Below are 23,785 nucleotides of genomic sequence, written 5' to 3' on the forward strand. Positions count from 1 at the left end.
TAATTTCATTTTATAATCTCCTATGAAACTATCCTCCAGAAATACACATCTTTCTCTTAAAATATTTGATTTTGGTCCTAGCAATCTTTGAGAGTAGTAAGTTCCATATGTGTGCTATTCCTATGTAAAAACCTGCTATTTTTACTTTGCCCTAAAACTATTTCTTTAAAATGATAAAGCTATCCCTAGCTCTGGGATTTAATAAGTTCATATTTTTATTCTATGATTTTCATTATTTTATAAATTTCAATCATATTCTCCTCTCAGGCTATCTTTCCAGAATGAAGAGCCGTAATTCTTTTATCATCCCTCACAAAAGAACCCTCTCTACCCTCTGGATCAATTTAGGCATCCTTCCCTAGACCTTGTCAGGTTCTGTATGTCTTTGAGGTACATCAGATCATTGGGCGCCCATCACTTTGTCCATTACTCTGTATAAAAGAGCACAATGACTTCAGCTAAAATAAAGTGTAGAAATATTTGAGAGACACTTTTAAAAATCAAACCATTCCTTTGCTCCACGTCAGCCCAACATATGCTGAAAAAAGATACATTTTGCTTCAACTCTGAATTGAATTTCAACAGGCTGGTACTAGACAACCTCATAATCTATCATGGAAACGACAATTTACAAAGCGCTTTCACATACATGATCTCAGTTGACCATCACATGAACCATGCAAGGTAGAAAAAACGTATTACGATCTTCATTTTTTACATGAGAAAATTGAAAAGATGAGTCTAGCCCAAGGTCAAACAGCTGGAAGTAGAGCTTGAGTTGCTGGTCGTCCATTGAGAGAATTGTGCTTTATCCACTGTGCAATACAATACAGCCTTCCTGATAACCTCTTGTGATTTCTATTAAAGCACCAAACTAGCCCTCTCCAAGTCCCTTTCGGTGGTCCACAGCGCAGTCACAAAATACTCTATAGCCCTATTGAGAGGAAGGACGTTTACGGTTGGTCTAGACCCTCGTCCCCTCTCTCTCCATGCTGTCTCTACAATCTTATCACAGGTACCGATAGTACCCTCCATGCACATGACACCCAAATTTGTATCTCTAGGCCACACCTCTCTTCTGAGCACCAGACAAGTACATAAAACTACACAGTTGACATCTGGATGTCGCAATATGTACAAAAACTCATCTTCTGACCCCATCATATCCCCTGCCACTGCCAAGACCCAATTCTCTTCTGATGTTCCTCCTCTCAAATACCTCTCCAGGAAGCTAGGAATCATCTTGACATTTCCCTCCCTCTCCCCTCCACCAACCCTGCTCGTATCCAATCTAACACCAAGTCCTTACACTTTTGCCTCCCGCAGAGCTCTCTATCCCGTTCATTTCTTTCCCCATCATCAGCCTCATCAGCCTGCCTGCAGCCTCATCTCATGACACCTGTTTCCATTGCTCCCACTCCAGCCCCACTGCCCTTCTTTTAGCCCATCTCCCTCACATGCTTTCATTTGCCACAGGGCCCTAGAACATTCCTCCCTTTCTTCCCTCCCTCCTTAAATTCCTAGAATTAAATGTTCCAGAAGCCTCCATCTTCAGACAGAGTTTGAAGGGTCTTTCCTCAGGGAAACCTCTCTTGACCTCCCTGAGTTACGTTCCCCCATTACATCTTGCAGGGCACTAATCTGACATGGTTTTGTGATTTTAATTAATGTCCGTCTCCCCTACTAGATTTATAAGCTTTTGCTCGCCGTCATATATTCCCTGTGCTGCGCTGAGCTTGGCACTCAGAGGCACAGCTATGTTTATTATGTCAAGGTGAATAAATGAATAAGCCCACTAACAAGGAAGTGGTTGCATATGATACACATCCTCATTACGGAACAGTAATAAGCAGCTGTTAAAAAATGAGACATCTATATTTACTAATATGGAATGGTGCTCATAACATATTATTGATTAAAAGCTGTACATTACACAATAGTATGCATACTATGATCAGTTATTTTTAAAACCTATGTATGTCTTTAAAAAAAAACAAAACAAAACTCTAGAGGTGCCTGAGTGGTGCAATTGATTAAGCATCCAACTCTTGTTTTCGGCTCGGGTCATGATCTCAGGGTCATGAGACTGAGCCCCATGTCACGCTCCATGCTCAGCACAGAGACTGCTTGGGATTCTCTCTCCCTCTCCCTCTGCCTTGCCCCACCCAGTGCGCGCACTCTCTCTCTCAAATATATAAATAAATCTTAAAACAAACAAAAAACCCTCTGTGTATGCATACATGTGTATGTGTTTAAAGGGCCTGCAAGACTAGCACCAAACTGCTTACAGTGCTTTCCCTGGAGAAGGGGAATAAGACAGGTTAGAGAAAAATAGGATAACAATATCTAATAAACTGCTTGCTGCTTTGACTTTTTTCAATGGCCACGTGGTATTGTTTTAATGATTTTAACAAAATCCATTTTTAAAAAATAATGAGGCGATTCACTGAAGGTTAGGAAATGGTTTCTAAATACAGCAAAAAATAAAAATAATAACTATCATTTCGTATGGGATTCCTCAACAATAGCAAGTTCCAGAGGCCAGCACACTTGCAGCCCAGAGCTTCAGTCGAGCATAGGCCGTGACAAAGATGCCAAAGGAAGAGAATAATCAGGCAGGCCAGCATTTGTTTGCTTCATCTGGGTCTTCCCTTCACGTGACTTCTCTAAACAATAAATATTTTGAAAAATCACTGCTCTTTGATTCACTTAACAATCTGAGAAGGAAGATAAGTGAAAGAACAGCGTACATTTTTCTGAGTTTTTTTGTTGTTGTTGAATACAAGTAGTTACGCGAGGACACCTTTATTTCTCTTCGCTTGCTAAGTAACAAATCTTTTGTGGTCTTCACCATAGCTCCAAGGGACAAGAGAGCTTCCTGAAGCCACAGACTGTAGGAGGAGCAGGGACAGATACACTGGCGATGTGGAGACAAGATGACTCCCCAGCTACCAGCATAAAACCTCCCTCGGCTGCTGAGAGAAGTGTGTGCAGGTGGACAGGCCCACAGTCAGGAAACAGGAAGAGGCAGGTGTGTGGGCATGATTTCTCCAGCAGCCAGCCTGCAAGGAAGCGCTGGGAAAAGTCTGTGAACATGGAATAAATGGCTGTCACTTGGAGCTGCACTGATTCTTTTTTCAGACTAATGGCTCAGATGGTGGAACAACCAAACGGTGACTAAAATATGAGTCAAATGCTTCCAAATCATGCCAATGAAGCAGGGATATGGCAAGCAGAGAGCAGGTCATTAGGGGTTCTGACCAGTACTGGTTAAACCCGAAGAAATTCACTCTCCTTAATGACTGCCTCTTTCAATCTAAGTCATTTTGACATTAGTGAGCTGAGGACAATCGATCTTTATGGCTAGTGACACCTACTGATCAGCTCTGAACAGACGGAAAGGGGGCTCCCAGCTGGGCTTTCGCACCTTTCCCAATCTCTCCTGGGATCTGCCCAGCACGTCTTCAGTTATCCCACAGGGTGTCAGGAAATTCTTAAATTAGCCTCAGAGTTTGTGTCTTGATATTTTTGAAAACCAACTTTCATTTAAATACACAACAGCTCATTTTAAGAAGAAGTAATTTGGGGGGGTCGGGGGAGCAGGTAAGGAGAGGCAGACCATTAAATGGAACCTCAAGGCAGGCAGCTCCCAGAAGGCATGGAAGAGGCGCAGCGTGGGCTCTGAGCCTCATGGAAGCACCACGTGGGCCCACAACAGACACAAGGGTGGTTTCCCCTCCCCCTCCTTCTGCTACTTTCTTGGTTTCAAATTCTTTCCCCAAATGTTCACTTCCTATTTTACAATTCAATTTTTCCAAAAGCTTTTTTGGTGAAGAGATCCTAAGAAGATTGGTGTTTCCAAATGGCCTGAGGTACTTAGCAGAAAACAAAGCCTCTTACCACATTTATTGGAAGAAGACCTCATCAAGAATAAGGTACACCCATCCCTGTGGTGTCAGCTGTCCATTTTCTCACCACCCCACCACTCTCCTTTCTGGGAATTATCACTCCTGGAGCAGGAGGAGTAGAGAACAGAGTTTAGCACTAAGAAATATAGAGGACTTCGCCCCACAGACCAGAGACTGTAGGCAGTGACTGGAGCTTATTTCAACCTGCACTGGGCACTCTACTCACACTCTCTGTTCTCTTCTCCTAATGGATTCACTTAGATGTGAGGGTAATATGTTGTGCTTTTTTTTAACATTTTTTATTGTGGTAAAATATATGTAACACAAAAAATGACCGCTTTAGGGGCACCTGGGTGGCTCAGTTGGTTAAGTACATGCCGTCGGCTCAGGCCATGATCCTGGGGTCCTAGGATCGAGCCCCGCATCGGGCTCCCTGCTCAGCAGAGTCTGCTTCACCCTCTCCCTCTGCCTCTCTCCCTAGCTTGTACTCTCTCTCTCTCTCTCTCTCAAATAAATAAAATCTTTTTTTTTTTTAATGACCATTCTAACCATTTTTAAATGGACAGTTCAGTGACATTAAGTATATTCGCATTGTCATGCAACCATCACCACCATCCATCTCAAAAACTTTTTCATTGGGGCGCCTGGTGGCTCAGTCATTAAGTGTCTGCCTTCGGCTCAGGTCACGATCCCAGGGTCCTGAGATCGGGCCCCACATCCGGCTCCCTGCTCCACGGGAAGCCTGCTTTTCCCTCTCCCACTCCCCCTGCTTGTATTCCCTCTCTCACTGTCTGTCAAATAAATAAATAAATAATCTTTAAAAAAAAAACAACTTTTTCATCTTCCCAAACTAAAACTCTGTTCTCACTAAACAATAACTCCCCATTGTGTCCTCCCCCAGTCCCTGGCAACCACCATTCTACTTTCTATCTCTATGAATTTGACCCCTCTCAGTAGCTCCTGTAAGTGGAATCATATCATGTTTGTCTTTTTGTGATTGGCTTATGTCACTTTGCATAGTGTCTTCAAGGTTCATCCATGTTGTAGCGTGTGTCGGAACGTCCTTCCTTTTTAAGACCGGATAAGATTCCATTGTTTGGATATACCACATTCTGTATACCTATTCATCTGTTGATGGACATTTGGGTGGTTACCAAGGTAACATAGTCTTAACTTACTCCCACAATTTAGACTTGCAGATAATTTAAAATCAATTCCATTTATTGAGTATTTAATAAGGGTAACTCACTGTGCTAGGTAGTGTGGGAGGTACAAAGGTGAATCAGACATCGTACCTGCTCTCAAGGAACTTACGCTATACTGGGAAAGGAGGAAAGAAAGAAGTAAAAGTGACTAGCATTTGCTAATAGCTTACCATGCACCAGGTACTTTGCCCAATCACTGCACGTATTGCTCATGGCAACATTATGAGGAAGATATTGTAATATCCACTTTACAGGGAGAAAAGGAAGTCTCAAGGACCTTCAGTAAGCACCTCCAAAGTGAAGTGAGACTGGGATTCAAACCCACATCGTAGATGCAGAATCTTGTGTTCATTCTAGGGACCAGCTGCTCCCTTTGGTGCAAGGCAGAATGTGACAAATCCTGGGGGAAAAGCTATAGGAAGGTGGAAGGGAAGAAATGACCGCCCTCCTCAGGCCACAAGCTCATGGCAGAGGTCAGTCCTGGAGGTCAGGAGGGCTTATGTTTGACAGAGATAAGGGAGTAGAGGTAATTGTTTGTGCAGAGCAAAGGAGGGTTGGCCGAAAATGTAAGTGCGTACAGAGGGGCTCTGGCGTGTAACATAAGGTTGCAAAGCAGAGTGGGGCAAAATCAAGGACATAAAGAAATGCCAGCTCAAAGAGTCTGAACTCCACCAAGTAGACAATGGGCAGCCGTTGTGGGTTTTGAGTCAAACACAGTTACAGCTGTGCTTTGGGAAGGTCACCATGGGAACAGTGCATCACAAGGTTGGAGGAGTAAGCCAGTTAGGAAATTACTGGAATTAGCAGATGAGACATAATTAGGCAGAATGGAAAAGAGGATATGGAGGTCAGAGATATCTTAGAGTGGGGATGACAGAACCTGGCCACTAGTGCATTATGAACAGGATGACCATACATCCCGCTTTGCCTGGGACATTTGCCTTCCTGGTTTAACTACTAATAGCATCCTTTCACTCTCAAAGACGTCCAAGTTAGGGCAATAAAGTATATGTCACACTAATTATGAGGAATAAGAAAACAGAATCAAAGGTGACTCTTTTAAAAGACTTTGAACCCGGATTAATAAGGAAAGTGGTAACACCTTTAGAAACACAGGAGGGAAATGAGGTTTTTTGGAAAGATGATGAGTTTGGATTTAGACAAGCTGAGTTGGCTGCTGAGGTGAGGATTTATTTAAGGGAGATAAGCACCTTGCCCGTGGATTTGCGCTGTATCACATGAAGGAAGGCATCATTGACCTAAAAAATTTCAAAAAAAAAAAAAATGTGGTCACACTTGTGTATTTCAACAGTTGTTGGTAGTTGGAGTCTTAAAATAGCTAAAATATTAAGATGTGTCTCCAATGAACTATATGCAGCTAACTCTGCCATACTAACTAAATAATTAATCACCACAAACTCATAGGAAAAAAAAAATTTAAGAATAACCCAACCTTGGAATTTTTCTGTCTAAGGTATAGTTTTCAATGTTGTCAGATAAATGACAGCAGGGAAGAAGTCCTCAGGCCCGTCCATACTCTATCGTAATATTTCTGTGTGTTCTAGTTTTTGAAGGAATATACCCACTGCCAGAAGAATCAATAGTTTAATATTTTACAATTTTTATCTTTTTATTAAAATTGTCCTGTTTCCAGCATAACCGAAATTGCAATCTATCTCAAATCCTATTTTTTTAGAAGTATAAGGTTATAAAACATAAATTAAGAAGCAGCCACAGTAATCAAGACAGTGTGATACCAGCAAAAGAATAGATAAACAGATCAATGGAACAGATTAGAGCCCAAAAATAGACCCACACAAGTAGAGGCAGCTGATCCTTAACAAAGGAGCAAAGGGAATTCAATGGAGAAAGGATAGTCTTTTCAAGAAATGGTGCTAGAACTACTGGACATCCACATGCAAAAGAAATGAATCAACACACTGTTCCTATATCTTTCACAAAAGTTAACTCAAAATCAATCTTACACCTATATGTAAAAGGCAAAACTATAAAACTTTCAGAAGAAAACAGGAAAAAAAAAATCCACATCACCTTGGATCTGGCAGTGAGCACCAAAGCATGATCCATAAAAGAAAAAACTGGTAAGTTGGACATCATAAAATTATAAACCTCTGCTCTGCAAAAAACACTCAGGAGAATGAAAAGACAAGCCACAGCCTGGGAAAAAATCTTTGTAAGATGCATGTCTCATAAAGAACTTGTATATAGGGGCACGTGGGTGGCTTAGTCGTTAAGCGTCTGCCTTCGGCTCAGGTCATGGTCTCAGGGTCCTGGGATCGAGCCCCGCATCGGGCTCCCGGCTCGACGGGAAGCCTGCTTCTCCCTCTCCCACTCCCCCTGCTTGTGTTCCCTCTCTCGCTGTGTCTCTCTCTGTCAAATAAATAAACAAAATCTTAAAAAAAAAAAAAAACTTGTATATAAAATATACAAAGAATTCTTAAAATTCAACAATAAGGGGCGCCTGGGTGGCTCAGTCGATTAGGCAGCTGCCTTCAGCTCAGGTCATGATCCCGGGGTCCTGGGATCAAGCCCCATGTCGGGCTCCATGCTCAGTGGGAAGCCTGCTTCTCCCTCTCCCTCTGCCTGTTGCTCTGGCTACTTGTGCTCTCTCTCTCTCTCTCTCTGTCAAATAAATAAAATCTTAAAAAACAAAACAAAACAAAAAAAACTCAACAGTAAGATCGGGTGCCTGACTAGCTCAGTCAGTGGAGTGTGCAACTCTTGACCTCGGGGTTGTAAGTTCAGGCCCCACGTTGGGTGTGGAGATGACTTAAAAATAAAATCTTTATTTAAAAAAAAACTCAACAGAAAGAAAACAAACAACCCAATTAAAAAAGCAGCAAAAAATCTGAACAGACACCTCATCCATAAAGACAGACAGATGGCAAAAAAGCACACAAAAAGATGTTCAACATCATACGTCATTAAAGCAATGCACACAAAAACAAGATACCACCACACACCTCTCAGAATAGCTAAAATCCAGAACACGAACAACAGTGGATGCTGGCAAGGATACAGAGCAATAGGAACTTTTTATTCATTGCTGGTGGGAATACAAAATGGTACAACCACTTCAGAGGACAATTTGGCAGTTTCCCACAAGGCTAAACATAATCTTACCATGTGATGCAGCAATCACATTCCTAGGTAATACACTGAAAACTTAGGTCCACACAAATGTTTATAGCACCTTTATTCACAATTGTCAAAACTCGGAAGCAACAGAGATGTCCTTGAGTAGGTGAATGAGTAAACAAACTGTGGTACATCCAGGCAATGGAATATTATTCCGTGATAAGAAGAAATGAGCTATCAAGCCACGAAAAGACATGGGACAATCTTGAGTGCAGACTGTTAAGAAAAAAGCCAGTCGGAAAAGGATACATACTATATGATTCCAACTATATGACATTCTGGAAAAGCCACAACTATAGAGATAGTAAGAAGATCAGTGGCTGTCAGGGGTTGGGGTAGGGAGCAGGGGTGAATACGTGGATCCCAGGGAATACTTTAGAGCAGTAAAGCTATTCTGTATGATACTATAATGATGGACACATGACATTATACATTTGTCTTGGTAAAACTTATAGAACTGTACAGCACAAAGAGTGAGCCCTAATGTAAACTATGGACTTCAGTTAATAATAATGTATCAATATTGGTTTATCAATGTAGCAAATGTACCACACCAAAGCAAGATGTTAACACCAGTGGAGGGGCGCCCGGGTGGCTCAGTAGGTTAAGCGTCTGCCTTCAGCTCAGGTCATGATCCCAGGGTCCTGGGATCGAGTCCCGCATCAGGCTCCCCGCTCAGCGAGGAGCCTCTTCTCCCTCTCACTCCCCCTCTGTACTCTCCTTCTCCCTTTCTCTCTCAAATAAATAAATAAAATCTTAAAAAAAAAAAAGAATAACAATAAAAAAATTAAAAAAAAAAAAAGATGTTTAACTAGTGGAAACTGGATGGTGGGAGAAGGAATATAGGTAGGAGAATGCTCTATACTTTCTGTTGAATTTTTCTGTAAACATAAGACTGCTGAAAAAGCAAAGTCTCCTGATATTTAATAAAATAAATAATAAATGCAAAAAATTAAAATTGAAAAAGCAAAGAATGGAGGAAAACAGAAGTGTCATTATTTGCATATAATATAATAATCTACATAGAAAAACTAACCAAAGCAACGGACAAGCAAATAAGAAAGGTCTGCAAGATTGTGAGGAACAAGATCAGCTAACAAAAATTACTGACATCTCTCTGTATCAAAATAATCAACTAGGAAATATAACAGAAATAAAATAGTGCTTTCAAAGGCAACAGAAACAGTAAAGTACTTATAATTAACATAACTAAGAATGATCCACAAGACTTTATGGAGAAAAACTTTAAAATCTATTTAAAAACATGAAAGAGCTGAATAAACGGCAATATATCCCTATTCACAAATAAGACAACTTAACATTGTAAAAATATCAATAGCAATACTTCCCCAAATTAATCTAAAAAGTCAATGCAATTCCATTCCAAATTTCAGCCAGATATTTTTTAGGGACTAAACAAATCTATTCCAAAATTTACTAAAAGTGCCTGGGTGGCTCAGTTGGTTAAGCATCTGCCTTCGGCCCAGGTCATGATCCCAGGGTCCCGGGATCGAGCCCTGCATCCCACTCGTGTTCTCTCTCTCGCTATCTCTCTCTCTCAAATAAATAAAATATTTTTTAAAAACCCACAAAATTTACCTAAAAGGATAAAGATTCACAAAGAGCTAAATCAAATTTTAAAAACTAAGATGGAAGAGTGACACTTCCAGATATTAAAACATACTTCAAAGCTATAAAGATAAAAACAGTATGATACTATTATAGGAACAGGAATCTGAACCAAAGGAATAGAAGAGAAAGCAGAGTGTATCTGGGAACTTGAAATAAGATGAAGGGAGCACCACAAATCAATGGAGAAACAATGAACTATTTGGTCCGGGAAAACTAGCTCACTACAAGGGGGAAAATAAAAATTGGTTACCCGATTTACACCCAATACAGAGGTGACTTAAGATGGATTAAATCCTTAAGTGTGAAATAAAAGTATAAAGTTAGTACAGAGGGGCACCTGGGTGGCTCAGTCAGTTAAGCAGCCGACTCTGGACTTCAGCTCAAGTCATGATCAGGGTCCTGGAATCGAGCCCTGCATCAGGGTCCATGCTCAGTTGACAGAGTCTGCTTGAGATTCTCTCTCTCCCTCTCCTGCCCCTGCCCCTGCTCACACACACACTCTCTCTCTCTTTCTCAAATAAATAAATCTTAAAAAAAAAAGTTAGTAGAGAAAAATAGAGAAGATCATTGTGGCCCAGATATGACAAAAAACTTTTTAAACATGTCCCAAATAGCACTAACCCATAAGGCAATTTGCTTGATTATATTAAATCGAGACAAAGGTGATAGAGAAATGACAAATTTGGAAGGACAGACCTTTGCAAAGTCTCAAACTAACATCTAGAACCTTGCTACTCACAGGGTGGTTCAAGGACCATAGGCTTCTGCATCATCTGGGAGCTTATTAGAAATGCACAATCTTGAGCCCCCTCCCACCTTTACGGAATCATAATCTGCATCTTAACAAGATCCCCAGGTGATTCCTACGCACATTAAAATTTGTGAACTACAGATCACACAAGGAACTTTTGCAAATTGGTAAGAAAGAGGCAGGAAGCCCTGTAGAAAACTGCATGAAGGGCTTAAATTGCTGAACCCGAATGTTTACCGAATCTATAAAGAGATGCTTACATTGATTAGAAATCAGGGAAATGCAAATTAAAATAATAAGATGCCACTTCATGCCTATCAGTTTGGCAAAAATCAGAAAGTAGGACAATGCTACATAGCAACAGGGTGGCGAATAAAGAATTCGCCGCACTGCTGGCAGGGGCATGAACTGGTCAAGTCATCCTGGAGAGCAGTTTGCTGACAAATTAAGTATGCATATATCCTGTGACCCAACAACCCTACTCCCAGGAAAATACTCCCAAAGCAACTTTGCATAAGTCCCGACTGTGAGACTGTGGATGACAGCGCTGATTATGGTGGAAGGGAATCAGGTCAACCCCAGAGTGCATCACTAGGAAGCAGATGTGTAAAATATGGCAGGTGCACGCCACGGTGTCGTCTGCGGCAGTGGGAAGCAATGAACTGGAAGCAGCACCAGCAACATAGGTGGATCTTAGAAAGACTGCACAGAGTGAAAAATGAAGAAACAGAACAAGGTCTACACACAACCCTATGCTGTTATTTATTTGTGTGACTTGAAAATAAATTAGCGCACAAAAATATATATGTTTTAAAAGGAAATATAAATCCAAGGACATGTACCAAACACACTACAGAGAGTGTCTGAGGAGAGGAAAAAAAGTGGAGGACAGTAGTGGGCAGTGAGGATAAAGGGAGTAACTAAAAAAGACATCCAGAAATACACAGACGTAAAAACAAAAGATGGTCCAACCGTGCAAATGTGCCTTGAAATGAGGAATATGAATAACCAACCCTTCCCACTTGAAATCCTTCCCCAAAAGCATAGAAAAAATAAAGAAATAAAAATAAGCAGAGAAACCAACCAATCAATCAAACAAATCAATTCTCTGCAGCACAAAATCTCTGGTTCCAAAAACATCTGTCTTAATAAAGCATATTTCAATATCAAAAAAAAAAAAACATCTGTCCTGTGGGTCTTTGTGCCTTACGGAGACCTTTCCAATCCATGCAAATTTAGACATACTCAAAGGAGGTGGAAGAGGTCTAAGACACGTGTTTTGAAACATGCACCCCTGCCCTGCCGATCACGATCACTTGGAGGCACAGCTCAGCTGACTCACAGCTGCATCTCTCCCTCTCAGTTAGAAGCCGCGTGTTCCCAGAGATCTGTCACAGCCCAACGACAGAAAATACTCGGGAAAGCCAGCACGATTCGAGATAGTGATACCTCTTTTACCTGGCATCCCGGAGAAATAAGGAATCTCCTAACAAGTAAATCTTAACATAAAAAGAACATTGTCCCTTTAAATGCTAGAGCTTCTTTTTAATCATTTTGCATATAAATATTTATAAAAATGGAGCACACATTTACCTCACTTCTCTGAAAGATAATCTTGGTGGGAAGCATACACTTTTTGTTCCATGATTTGGGAACCTCATGACTTTGAAGATCTGTGATTTTTCCCTTCTGTTTTTCAGATGTTCTGTTACTTCTATGTCCAGTTGCCACTTCTGCTGTGATTGTAGATGCTTCTAAAATTAACCCAACTCTGTCCCCTTTCTACCCTGTGGTTTCTATCGGGGCTAGGAAAACAGACAACCAGTGGCCTTAAGAACTGGATGCTTAATAAGTGTGATAAGGCTCTGAGTGAGAAACTAAGAAGGAAAGTGCAGGGCATTAGACCAGAGTCTTCTGATAGCTAATTCAGATGCCTGGGGACATTTTCCTCCTTCTGCATTCTACCAGCTGTGGAAAGGGAAGGTGCTCCATACTGCTCCCCAGACAGATCCACAGGCTGTCCCCAGAACCCTCCCTCGCAGTGGGTGAAGCCATAATTCAATTTGTCTCTGGAGATACGCAACCCAGAACATGGGAGCAGGGTGAGGATATTGCTTTTGTTTTAGGTTCTACTGCTGGAATTTTTAATTAGCTTATCAAGCAGGAATAATCAGAGTAAGCTATAGCTCCCTATATATATCATGCTGATTCATGCCTCCTTAGAAACCATCCCTTCCCCCTATAATAACCCTGTCCTGAGAGCTTCCCGACAAAACAAAGAAATTTCTTAAGTCTTAGTTTTTATTGACTGGCATACAGAATACCCCATGAAAGCTGATGAATAAAATGAACTCATGAATGAATGAATATACCTGGGACTGAGTGGGATTGTTTTTAAAGGGTAAAAAATGTTTAGTTAGTGATACACAGTCCCAGTTGAATTATATTTATTATGTCATTGCTCTAATACAAGTTGATCTGAATCTTCTTTTAAAAGTCAGTCAATGCATTTCACCCAAAAAGAGATACAGATGACAAATAAGCATATGAAAAGATACTCGAGATCATTATTCAATAGAGAAATGCAAATTAAACCCACAATTAGATACCACCAGATACCTACTAGAATGGCTAACATGAAGGAAAATGACCTGACAGTATGAAGTTCTGGCAGGTGCCCAACAACTAGACTCTCATAAATTGTCGGTGGGAATGCGAAATAATACCACCACTCTGATAAGCAGCTGGTAGTTTATTAAAAGTTAACTGTAGAGTAGCAAATCAGTACAAACAAAATCCTGAAGTGTACAGATAATGCATACTGGAACATCAGTGTCTCACCTAGAATACACCAAAAAATAGAAAACCCAACATGCTATGTATGGGCTTTGGTAGGAATGCAATAATAGTTGCCGTGTCTTCAAAACCTGGGCGGTAGAGACAGGAAGGCAAAGAGAAAGAGCAGTGGACACAGTCAAGCATGCCTCTTCCTGAGGAGCATCGATAACTGGCATTTGTAGGATTCTGCATAGATTTCTTTTAAACTGACATTGTTATCTAATGATGTTAACTAGGCACCATTGGAGACTGGGGGGAATAAACCTGCTCTGTAAATAAAGCCAACTAAATGCGCAAATTTATAAAAGTTAAACATATGCTTAGCACATGACGCAGAAATCCCAGTCCTAAAAAAAAAAAAAAAAAAAGTCTATACAAAACTTGTACGTGAATGTTTATAGAAGGCTTACTCATAATCACCAAAAACTAAAAATAATCAAACAACTATTAATTGATAAATGAAAAAATAAGTTGTGGAACATCCACACAATGAAACACTCTTCAGCAGTAAAAAAAAAAAGAACAAATTACTGACATATGCAAAACTGTGGGCGGGGCACCTGGGTGGCCCAGTCGGTGAGGTATCTGCCTTCAGCTCAGGTCATGATCCTGGGGTCCAGGGATCGAGTCCCATGTGGGGCTTCCTGCTCAGGGGGAGTCTGTTTGTCCCTCCCTCTGCCTCTCCATCCCTCATGCTTGCTCTCTAATAAATAAAATCTTGAAAAAAAAAAAAAAATCCATGGGTGAGGCTCAGAAGTATTACACAGGTCTGAAAGAAGCCAGACTGAAAAGACTACCTCCTGGGTATGACTCCATTTATATGACATTCTGGAAAAGTCAAAACTATGAGGAGAGAAAACAGACCAGTGGTTGCCAGGGGCTGTGGGGTAAGAGAAGGGGATTGATGACAAAGGGGCACAAGGGCACTTTTCAGAGTGACGAACCATTCTATATCTTGATTGCAGTGGGGTGGTTACATGACTATGTGTTTGTCAAAGCTCAGAGTGAGTTTTACTAAATGTAGATGACAGGTCAATAAACCTAACTTAAAAAAAAAAAAAAGTCAAGCCATGTATTATGAAACACAAATATAAATAAATCTTCAAAACTAAGTGTCAGCCTGGGTTCCTTAGAAAATAGAGCCTAGTCAAAACGTACACCATAGGGGCACTTTGGTGGCTCAGTAGGTTAAGCATCTGACTCTTGATTTCAGCTCAAGTCATGATCTCAGGGTTGTGGAATCAAGCCCCGGGTCAGGCTCCGCACTCAGCGGGGAGTCTCCTTGGGATTCTCTCTCTCCCTCTCTCTCTCTCTCTTTCTCAAATAAATAAATCTTTAGAAAAAAATCTATGCCCTAACGCTTCACTGTAATCCCAGGGAGGCAAGGGTGAGGGAAAAGGTGAAGTGAATCAAGGAAGGAGGTGTGTGTTACTGATCCTGAACCAGTCACAGCTCCCGGGGGACCTCCCCAGAGAGGCCATATAGAGCCCACTGCTTATTGACATACTCCATCAGGAGGTACAAAGGCAGCAATTTGTCTCGTCTTTCATTTCAAATCTTGCCCCATGCAGTAAACTGCCCCCCAACTCCCTGGTTGCGTTACCCAGACCCCCGCATCCAATTTCTGGGGAAGCCAGCACTTCAACAGGTCCTTCGGATCAGCACCGTGCACCAGGGCCGCAGCAGCTCCCACCTTGAAGAGCACGGTGGAGGCCCTGCCTAGGATCGGCTCTCCCGCTGGGGAAAGCTTGTGACCGCAAGGGTTAGGAGATGGGCCGCAGGGACAGGGTCTCGGTGTATGACAGCAGGGATCAGTGGTGTGAGCCATCCCTAGAGAAGGGTGACAAGGGGCCAGGGCCCGAACTGGGTCTGGAATAGTGGACTCAAACTAATGTAGTCTCCAAACATAGAGAGTAATTTAATCTTTAAGACTATTCCATAGATATACTCAGGAAACTCCAAGTAAACAATTTCTATCTATCTAATCTATTCATGTGGTGACCTCCCTGACCTTTATATGACAAACAAGTTCAGATCTCTGAGGTGTAAGTCCTACGTCTGGCTGAGACGTGTGTGAGCATCTCCCTACAGAAAGCAGACTTGGCACCTCTGAATAAGGCCATCCCCTGGACAGATCACGGGGCTCATGCGTGGCCCACCTGTCAGGGCGCGGATGCTACACTTCAGAAAATAATAAATTCTAGTTAAAATTCAAAATTGAAAGACTATCTCTCTAATCCTGCCCATGAATATAGTGAGTGTCTGCTATGTGCTTTTACATGTGTTACCTTATTTAATCTTCACAACGACCTTAGTACGTAGAGTATATTACTGCCCCCGTTACAGATGAGGAAACTCAAGCATATAGACGTGAGCAACTTGCCCATAGCCAGTTAAGTGGTAGGGCCAGGATCTGAACTCAGGTGGTCTGACCTGATAGCCTCCTACTTTCAGTCAGTCATTCGACAGATACATGAGTACCTGCCAGGAGCTGGAGACAAGGAGATGCACGGCCCCCTGCCCACATGGAGTTTACGGTCTATGGGAATGACAAGCATTGAACAATTACAAGTAGACAAAGAAGACACACAGAGTACTACGGGAGCTCATACCTCGTGCTTCGAACAGGCTAGGGTACAAAGTATGTAGTCATTAATATCAACTATCAAGGTCAAATCTATAAGCCCACATATTCAGGAGAAAAGCAAGCTAGGAAGCACGGTGTCTCTGGTTATTATATGTATATACTTGTATATATTCGTACAGTGGTCATTTTCTGAGCCCAGACAGGTTCCGATAAATAATTTTTTCTAAGACATTAACAGATTTACGTGAAAAATATTACCCACGTTAAGTGAAGTTAACTATATACATTCATTTAATCATCTTCATTTTAAAAAAACAAAATATATAAATTCTGGTAGTGCCTATACGGTGACTAATGGATGAATTACAGCCCTATGACGCGGGGTGTGATTTAGTGTTCTGTTCAAGATTCCTGGTTGTTTTAACTGCAAGATAGCTCTTCCACACAGATAATTCTCCGATGGATGGACAAACTTCATACTCTAAAATAAGGTTTCTGGGGCACCTGGGTGGCTCAGTCGTTGAGCGTCTGCCTTCGGCTCGGGTCATGATCCCGGGGTCCTGGGATTGAGCCCCGCATCGGGCTTCCTGCTCCACGGGAAGCCTGCTTCTCCCTCTGCTTGTGCTTTCTCTCTCTCTCTGACAAATAAATAAATAAATCTTTAAAAAAATAAATAAATAATTTTAAAAATAAATAAAACAACAATCCCAGTTTGGCTTTCTCTCCTGCCTGAGCAGCACCTGGAACATAGGTCAGTGGGAAGAAGAGGTGGTTCAAACCAGCCAGCGTTTGCAGGCCTTTCCTAATTGCCTTCATCCTCTATCAACAGGTATACATGAGCCTCGGGTGAAGCAAACCTCGGCTCGCAAGACACATGATAAAAGCCACAAGATGGAACGGGACTCAGAAATTCTTCAAACTGGTGGTCTTCAAGTTTTTAAGCCGCAAAACCTTCTCACAAAAGAAAAAGGTGAACGCAAAGGTAAAGATGCGCAGCTACTCAGAGCCCCGCAGCGGAGGGGCCCCAGAACACAGGCCGCTCAGGTCTCTCTCCACCTGCCCACATCCTGGCTGTGGCCCCTGAAGCATCACCCCCTGCAGAGGTGTGGAGACCGCAGGTCAGAAAGGAGAGGAGACTTCCACAGGGTTGCCACCGGAGAAGGCAAAGCCAGAAGTAGAATCCGACCAGTTTTCCGACGGCCAGTCCGGTTCTCTTTTTCCCACCCAACGTGACCCTCTGGACTAACATACGAAAAGGAAGAGGAAGAAAGTAAACCACTTTCTTGGGAAAAACATCCAAATGGAAGGCTGGCGGGCAATGAAGTCTGGCACTGACAGCTCAGGCCTCACTAATCTGCATACGAACAAAACGGCGCGGCCATCGACGGCTGGCTGGAGTCACCAAAACAGTCTTTTGAACGTTAAAGCAAATTAAACCAAAAAAAAAAAAAAAGAAGAAAGAAAAAAAAAAGGACTTCACAGTGAATGCCTAACAGATTCACATTTACAACTATACTGCATATGCATGCCCACAATTACACTTTGGAGGAAGTTTAAGCCACATTAATGGGACTGAGGGGGAATGAAAAAAGGGAATGAAGACCCAACAAAGTTCAGTACGGTGACTAATGGATGAATTACAGCCCTATGACGCGGGGAGTGATCTAGTGTTTTGTTCACAGAACCTCAGCTTAGATCATCTGGTTGTACTTTAAAGCGGCTGTTTTCTAAAATCAAAGGTCAAGTTAAATGCTTCCTTCTCAGACCGGTATGTTATGGAGTTCAGGGTTCATAGAAACACGGGTAAATGATTTTCTAAAGTATCATCACTTCCCTCTGCTTAAGAAACCAGTGACATAGGGAGAGCCCTCGAAATCCAGCTCCTCTGTGGCCTGCGCAAATTCAGCCTCCCCGGTGGCTCCCTGGGCCTGAGGCGACCGCCATACAAGCCCGAAGGCCTGAAGAAATCCTGTCACCCTGCAGCCTGTGAGACCCCATTATTCTGCACTGCGTTTGTACCTTTTCTTTTTTTTTTAATGTTTTTTTTTAATTTATTTATTCATGAGAGTCAGAGAGAGAGAGAGAGAGAGAGAGAGGCAGAGGGAAAAGCAGGCTTCCCGCCCAGTAGGGAACCCGATGCGGGACTCGATCCCAGAACCCTGGGATCATGACCTGAGCCAAAGGCAGACGCTTAACCATCTGAGCCACCCAGGCGCCCCTGTTTGTACCTTTTCATTCCATAAAAGGAGGATTTATGGCACCCAGAGAGAAACCGCCCAGTCGTTTGACACCGATTAGGTCCTGGCGTTTAGCCACATCACCTCCCTCCAGAGCATCTCACCTCCTCCAGCTTAAAAACCGCTCCGATGTGTGGCTGGATGAGCCCTTGCTGGCAGTACTGAAGAGCCGAGGACAGGGTTCTGGAGAAGACGGGAAAGTTCTGCTCTTTGTACCGGCCCCAGTACAGCCCCATGGCAGAGACATTCTTCAAGAGCAAAAGGTTGGCTGGCACAGAAGCAATGGTTCCTCCAGCAAAACCCACCACCACGATCCTGCCCTCCCATGCCAGGCTGGGAAGAAAGGACAAGGAAAAGAAATTATTTTAAAAAGCAACATATATATCTTCACACTCCTTGGAATGGCTACTATAAACAATAACAGCCACAACAGAAAATAACAAGTGTTAGCAAGGATACAGGGAAACCCTCATGTACTATTGGTGGGACTGTAAAATGGTGCAACTGGAAAACAGTACGGAGGTTCCTCAGAAAATTAAAAATAGAACTACCGTATAATTCAGCAATGCCACTCTGGGTCTATATCCAAAATCACTGAAAGCAGGGTCTTGGAGAGATAGGTGCACCCCTGCGTCCACAGCAGCACTATCTAGCGTAGCCAAGAGGGAGAAGCAACCCAGATGTCCATCAGCCAACAGACAGATAAACAAAATGTGTTACATACATACAACAGGATATTGTTCAGCTTTAAACAGGAAGGAAATGCTGTCACATGCTATGACATGGATGAACCTTGAGGACATTAGGCTAAATGAAATAAGCGAGTCACAAAAAGACAAATACTGTATGATTTACTTATATGAGATATCTAAAGTACTCGAAGTCATAGAAACAGAAAGTAAAATGGCGGTGACCAGAGGCTGGGGGGAGGGAGAAATAGGAATTGCTATTTAATGGGTAAAGAATTTTAGATTTGCAAGATGAAAAGGTGATGGACATCTGTTTCACAACAGTGTAAATATACTTTACACTACGGAACTATATACTTAAAAATGGTTAATGTAAAAAAATGGTTAATATAGCAAATTTGACGTTATGTTTTTTTAATCACAATAAAAAGGGGAGAATAAAAAAAGCAATCTACATTAATTTACAGAGATAAAAAATAGAAGTTATCAGGGAGGTGGGGGGGAAAGGAGCAGTTACTATTTAACAGGTATAGAGTCTTTGCTGGCATTAAGTACACTCACAACATTGTGAGTGTACTTAATGCCACTGAATTTTACATTAACAAATGTTTATAATGTTATGTGTATTTTACCACAACTTTTTAAAAAAAAAAAAAAGCAACATGCATTAAACCCTCAGCTGGGAATTCCTCTTGACCTGACAAACTGGCAGGGGTGAACCATCCTATAGCACTTTGGATTCTTCAGTAGGAAAACATAAAAATAAGCCACAAGCAGGGCACCTGGGTGGCTCAGTTGGCTAAGCAACTGCCTTCAACTCCTGGGATCGAGTCCCCCATTGGGCTCCCTGCTCAGCAGGGAGTTTGCTTCTCCCTCTCCCTCTGCTGCTCCCCCTGATCGTGCTCTCTCCTTCTATCAAATAAATAAATAAAAATCTTCTTTAAAAATTTGTAAACATCTTTGATACAGAATATGTGTATCTTTGTTTGGTTTTTGCTTTTTGCTTTTTTTTCTTTAGAGGGAAATGAGAAGTGCTTGTGATAACACTGTTAGCCGTTACCCAAAAGGCAAGAGGGGTGTGAGAACCAGCAGCTGTCTGTCCTGGCTCTCTGTGGAGTCAACACCTTCCTGTCTTTGCTTCTCTGAGCAGAGCAGCACCCAGCATGGTGCATTGATGCTCAGGGGCCAGAGAACCAACTGGGTCCCTTCTGTGGGTACACTGTTCTGTCTGCTTCTGTTTCTTCAACTTTAAACTGACATAAACCACAAAATTGTGCTTGCCAGGATGACAGGAGATATGAAACCAGTATTAACGGAACACTCCAGAGTCCCTGGTTAAAAACAGAATGAAAATTGGTGTGGATAAAACAGTCCCACTAAAACTCACTGGCTGCTTCTGAAACCAGTGAGATCAAAAGAGTCTGTACTTTGGTGCATGGTGAGCTAGGGACCTGCCACCACCCCCGCCCCCGGGTCATGCTAACATCTGATTGATGATCCCAAGAATTACCCACACGACATATATAAAGTAGTTAATGGGGCCCAGCATAGCTGAATTTAACACATGCATAAATTCTAACGCATTCAATACTGCCAACTAGAGAGTCTGCAGTCATTTTTTGGATATTTTCCAGTTGGATATCTTGTTTTTCTATATTTAAGCATTTCCTGATTTTCCCTCTGCTTCTATTCCTTTTCACCCTCCCACTCCGCTGTTCTCGTTGATACCGAAGCCTACAGGAAAAGTGAGCAGCAAAAATGGAAGAGAAGTAAGGCCAGAAGGCAGGCAGGTCTGGAAAGGTTTCAGCAGACGCCCAGGTCCAACCCCCTCTGGAAAGACCACCACACGCACCTGCGGAGCGCCTCCAGGAAGACATCTCCTCCCACCGTGTCGATGGCCACGTTCACCCGCCCACTGCCCACCAGCTTCCTCACTGCCTCCTTCAGGCTGCCCCGACCATAGTTCACAGTGGACTGTGCGCCCTTCTGCATCGCCAGCTTGCACTTGTCGTCACTTCCGGCTGCAGCTATCACCTGCACAGAGAACACAAAGCTTCTGATGATGCAGAATGTGTACCAAGAGGGGCTCACCCTACCCACCCAGCGTCCCACCGAAGGCTACTAACCGAGGAAACCAATGTGACCTTGCTGCCCCAGCATCAGCCTCAATCCCACACGTCAAGGCCAGCCCTCAGCACCATCACACTGGCCGCTCCACACCCACTGGCCATGAGATTCACATTTCCAGGAATCCTGGAACCCCAATGAATCTAGCTAGGAGATGATTCAGGAGACACTCAGAAAGTCTTCTCCAAATATGGATGAAACCGTCATTTCCTGAGCATCTACTATGAGTCAAGTAATAAAGATACCCAAGCCTAGAGTCAAGATAGCAAGATACAGGGCGCCTGGGTGGCTCAGTCGTTAAGCGTCTGCCTTCGGCTCAGGTCATGATCCCAGGGTCCTGGGATCGAGTCCCACATCAGGCTCCCTGCTCGGCGGGAGGCCTGCTTCTCCCTCTCCCACTCCCCCTGCTTGTGTTCCTGCTCTCGCTACCTCTCTCTCTGTCAAATAAATAAAAATAAAATCTTTAAAAAAAAAAAAAAAAAAAAAAGATAGCAAGATACAGCAGTGTGAAGGTGGGGAAGAACAGAGGGTTGCAGAAGTGCAAACGAGAGGTAGTCAATCTAGATCGAGATCTCGAAAGGCTTCTCAGAGGGTAAAACATGATTCGGTAAAAAGATCTTCAAGTTGGAAAGACCTGAGTTCAAATCCTGGCTCTGCTACTAACTAGCAGCGTTACCTAAGACAAATGTAATACTTACATAATGCTCACTATGTGCCAGGTACTCTTCTAAATGCTTTACATATATTCATAACTCACTTAGTCTTAATAACCCAATGATACACACACTACGAGCGTCCCCATATCAGAGATGAAGAAACTGAAGCAGAAAAAGTTCAGTAACTTGCTCAAGGTCACACGGCTAATGGGAGGCAGAACTGGGATCAAGCCCAGGTTGTCCATCTCCAGAGTTCATGCTTTGAACCTCTATGCTGCCCACCAGCTTCCCTAAGCTTCAGTTACCTCATCCGTAAAACAAGATTTATTTTAAAAATCAAATTGAATACTGTACATAAGGCACTTGAAAAATAAAGTGCTAGATAAATGGAATCTATTGTTACACATACACAATCATGTAATCTATTTAAACCTCATGAGAACATTCCGGGGGCAGTATAATTACGCCAGTTCTATAGACGGTGTCACAGACCTAGAGGTTAAGTAATGAACCCAGGCTCAGCACCCACCAGCCCAAGCAGGTGGGCCCCAAGGTGACATTCAGAACTTGCATTCAAACACACAAGATCATCAGTGCCCTTAGAAGATTTCAAACTCACCCAGAACTATTTGAACCTGAAAGCTGCCCTCAAGTACCTTCACACAACACCAGAGGGCAGACACCGGCCTAGGATCAGGGAGTTGACACCAATTTAGATTCTCAAAAGGGTGCCAGTGAGACCTGCCACGAACCCCTGTCTCCCCTGGTGCCTTACTTTATCTGTGAAATAGGGATAATAAACACTTTACCCATCTCCAGGGGTTTGTTAGGATCGGGGGTAGGATAATTGGTGTGGAGGCACTTTGAAAGCAATACGAAATGCTGTGAATGGAGGTTGTTCTCAAAATAACCTGTTCCAAGTAGGTGGCATGATGACATTTTTTAAGTTATTTTTATTATTTTCTTGTTGTTCGCTTTTGCTGAAAACCATTATGGCTACAAAAGTATATACAGCTTGGGTTAATTTTAATATCGGAGTTGAAGTGAATTTTTCTCTCTACTTAACCTACTATCACTAATCAAAACAAATGGTGCAATTTTATCTTCCTAGAAATGGTAAACAGTCAGTGGTTCTAGACAAAGAGACTAATTTTGGTCTCCCCACTGAGAGGTGCTAAAAGCCCTTGCTCTGACATGAAATGTGTTAATATTCCATGGAGAGCCTCCTGGTAGCTAAGATTGCTTTCAGAACTCACATGCCCTTCCCAAAGAGAACTTAATGCGAGAAAGGAGCGACGCCACCTGAAGAAATTCCAGAGCAATCCAATTATCTCCAAACCTGGGTATCTCAGTGCCTTCTGGATATCCCAACTGCACGCGCCACAGAAACCTCACACTTAATGCTTCCAAAACTGAGCTCACCATTCCCTCCTGTGTTCTCAACTGCAATAAACGGCAAATCCACAAGTTAACCTAGTTTGCTCCTTCCCACTCAATGTCTAATAATAACAGGTTCCCTTTTTAAGAGATTCTTACCAACATGCCATGCCCTCTAGCAGGCATACTGCACGTGTAATTTCAATATTCCCACAACGACTCCATATGAGGAAAGCTTTATTTTACCAATGAGGAAACTGAAGCAATTAAGATGGAGGCAGCATTGGATTCTGAACCTAGGTCAGACTAATTTCAAAGTCCTTGTTCTTTCAACTGTATGAGGATCAAACTCTCTATTTTCTTCTACTTTAGTACCTCCCGATTCATTGCTTCCAGTGCCTTGGTTCAAGTATCATCATCACCAGCCTGGATTGCTCTCAGAGGCTCTCTACTTCCACCGGACTACCCCTGACCTTGCCCCCATCTCGCATCCCCACTGCTACCAGAATGAACTTGGCAAAATGCAAATATGATCATGGCACTTCCCTGTTAAAAGTCCTTAGTGGCTCCTGAGAGCTTCCAATAAGGGTTCAAATTCTTCAGCGCCTCATGATCATGT

General features: G+C 42.5%; 1 protein-coding gene across 15 annotated transcripts in view; it reads right to left on the bottom strand.

Moving 5' to 3' along the window:
- Positions 1-23,785, bottom strand: part of LOC118525239 (quinone oxidoreductase-like protein 2) — a 53,454-nt gene that overhangs the window by 21,216 nt on the left and 8,453 nt on the right. For 6 of the 15 annotated variants that reach the window (XR_013449849.1, XM_036075828.2, XM_036075831.2 and 3 more), the window contains exons 7-9: positions 20,859-21,040; positions 18,422-18,650; positions 6,325-6,372 (exon numbers count right to left, since the gene is read on the bottom strand). Coding sequence is in view for 13 of the 15 variants with exons in the window: in XM_036075828.2 (XP_035931721.1) it covers positions 6,325-6,372; positions 18,422-18,650; positions 20,859-21,040 (459 nt within the window). In the remaining 2 variants the exon portion in view is untranslated. Of the gene's footprint in view, positions 1-6,324; positions 6,373-6,624; positions 7,505-13,085; positions 14,211-16,348; positions 16,719-18,421; positions 18,651-20,858; positions 21,041-23,785 lie in introns of those variants that run through there. The other 9 variants (XR_013449850.1, XM_078078016.1, XM_036075832.2 and 6 more) reach the window with 4 other exon arrangements.

The sequence above is a fragment of the Halichoerus grypus genome, chromosome 7 (genome assembly GCF_964656455.1).
Source record: "Halichoerus grypus chromosome 7, mHalGry1.hap1.1, whole genome shotgun sequence".
Taxonomy (NCBI): Eukaryota; Metazoa; Chordata; class Mammalia; order Carnivora; family Phocidae; genus Halichoerus; species Halichoerus grypus.